General features: G+C 39.6%; 1 protein-coding gene across 1 annotated transcript; it reads right to left on the bottom strand.

Moving 5' to 3' along the window:
• Nucleotides 1-449: 449 nt before the first annotated feature.
• LOC107735977 (palmitoleoyl-protein carboxylesterase notum1a-like) lies at nucleotides 450-830 on the bottom strand. Its single transcript, XM_016547506.1, has 2 exons — nucleotides 729-830; nucleotides 450-647 (listed from the first exon to the last, which is right to left on the bottom strand). Exons 1-2 carry the CDS (start codon nucleotides 815-817, stop codon nucleotides 452-454), a joined length of 285 nt encoding a protein of 94 aa, XP_016402992.1. The 5' UTR covers nucleotides 818-830; the 3' UTR covers nucleotides 450-451.
• Nucleotides 831-888: the final 58 nt, after the last annotated feature.

Genomic DNA, 888 nt, shown 5'->3' with positions numbered 1-888 from the left:
ATCACTTGAATATTTCTTTTTCTCTACATCCTTGCAACACACCATCACCATTAAAACCAATGTTCTCTGACAGCATACATTCTATCATGTAATAATTCTTAAAGGCATCGTTCACCCAAAAATGAATATTCTGTCATCATTTACTGAACCTCATGTTGTTCCTAACCTGTATGGGTTTCTTGTGTTCAACACAAACAAATATATTTTGAAGAATGTGTGTATGGAAAAAATACTATAGAAGTCAATGAAGACCAGAAACCTGCATTCTTCAAAATATCTTATTTTGTGTTCATCAGAAGAAAGAAACTCTTGTAGGTTTGGAACAACTTGATGACAGATTTTTTAGTTTTGTGTGAACTATCCCTTTAAGGTTAGAGTTCAAATTCCTGAACCTTAAGTAGGAGCAATAGCAAGATCAAATGTATTTACATTATTAAGAAATGTAGTATTCTTACTTGATTCCTCTCTTGATGACCTCAGTGGGGGCACCGTTGATGGTGTCCACGCAGTCAGTGCAGCGGTATTGTTTGTTGTCCAAGAACCAGCCAGAGTCAGACAGACCCCTGACCTGGATGTTTGTGTGACCCAACTCCTCCAGAAGCTCAGATACTGGGTCCACATTCAGCAACACCCCAGTGCCACCCGCGCTGTGGACAAGACGCACGTATTTAGTCAACATCGGCCATGGATATCAAATTCCGAAACCATGGTCTGTAATATGGACTCACCTGCTTCCAGCCAACAGAAGTATCTTAGCATTATCCAGACCCTTGGTGAGCAGGTTCTTTACAACTTCCTTTATGATCAGTGAACCCATGAACGCATAGTCATCTGTACACAATAAACAACAAGTCAATGACAGCTAGTGCTAACTAACTTATAACAGCT

Source organism: Sinocyclocheilus rhinocerous, unplaced genomic scaffold, assembly GCF_001515625.1.
Source record: "Sinocyclocheilus rhinocerous isolate Xijiao unplaced genomic scaffold, SAMN03320098_v1.1 C36409390, whole genome shotgun sequence".
In the NCBI taxonomy this organism is placed as follows: domain Eukaryota; kingdom Metazoa; phylum Chordata; class Actinopteri; order Cypriniformes; family Cyprinidae; genus Sinocyclocheilus; species Sinocyclocheilus rhinocerous.
The sequence above is the reverse complement of the archived record's forward strand: the minus strand, read 5'-3'. Positions and strand labels throughout refer to the sequence as shown.

What these genes read in the sequence shown, in the direction of transcription:
- LOC107735977 (XM_016547506.1), bottom strand. Translation starts at nt 817, where the DNA reads ATGGGTTCACTGATCATAAAGGAAGTTGTAAAGAACCTGCTCACCAAG. An exon ending in CTTCTGTTGGCTGGAAGCAG is followed by an intron (nt 648 to 728) that starts GTGAGTCCATAT and finishes TCTTGTCCACAG; the next exon opens with CGCGGGTGGCACTGGGGTGT.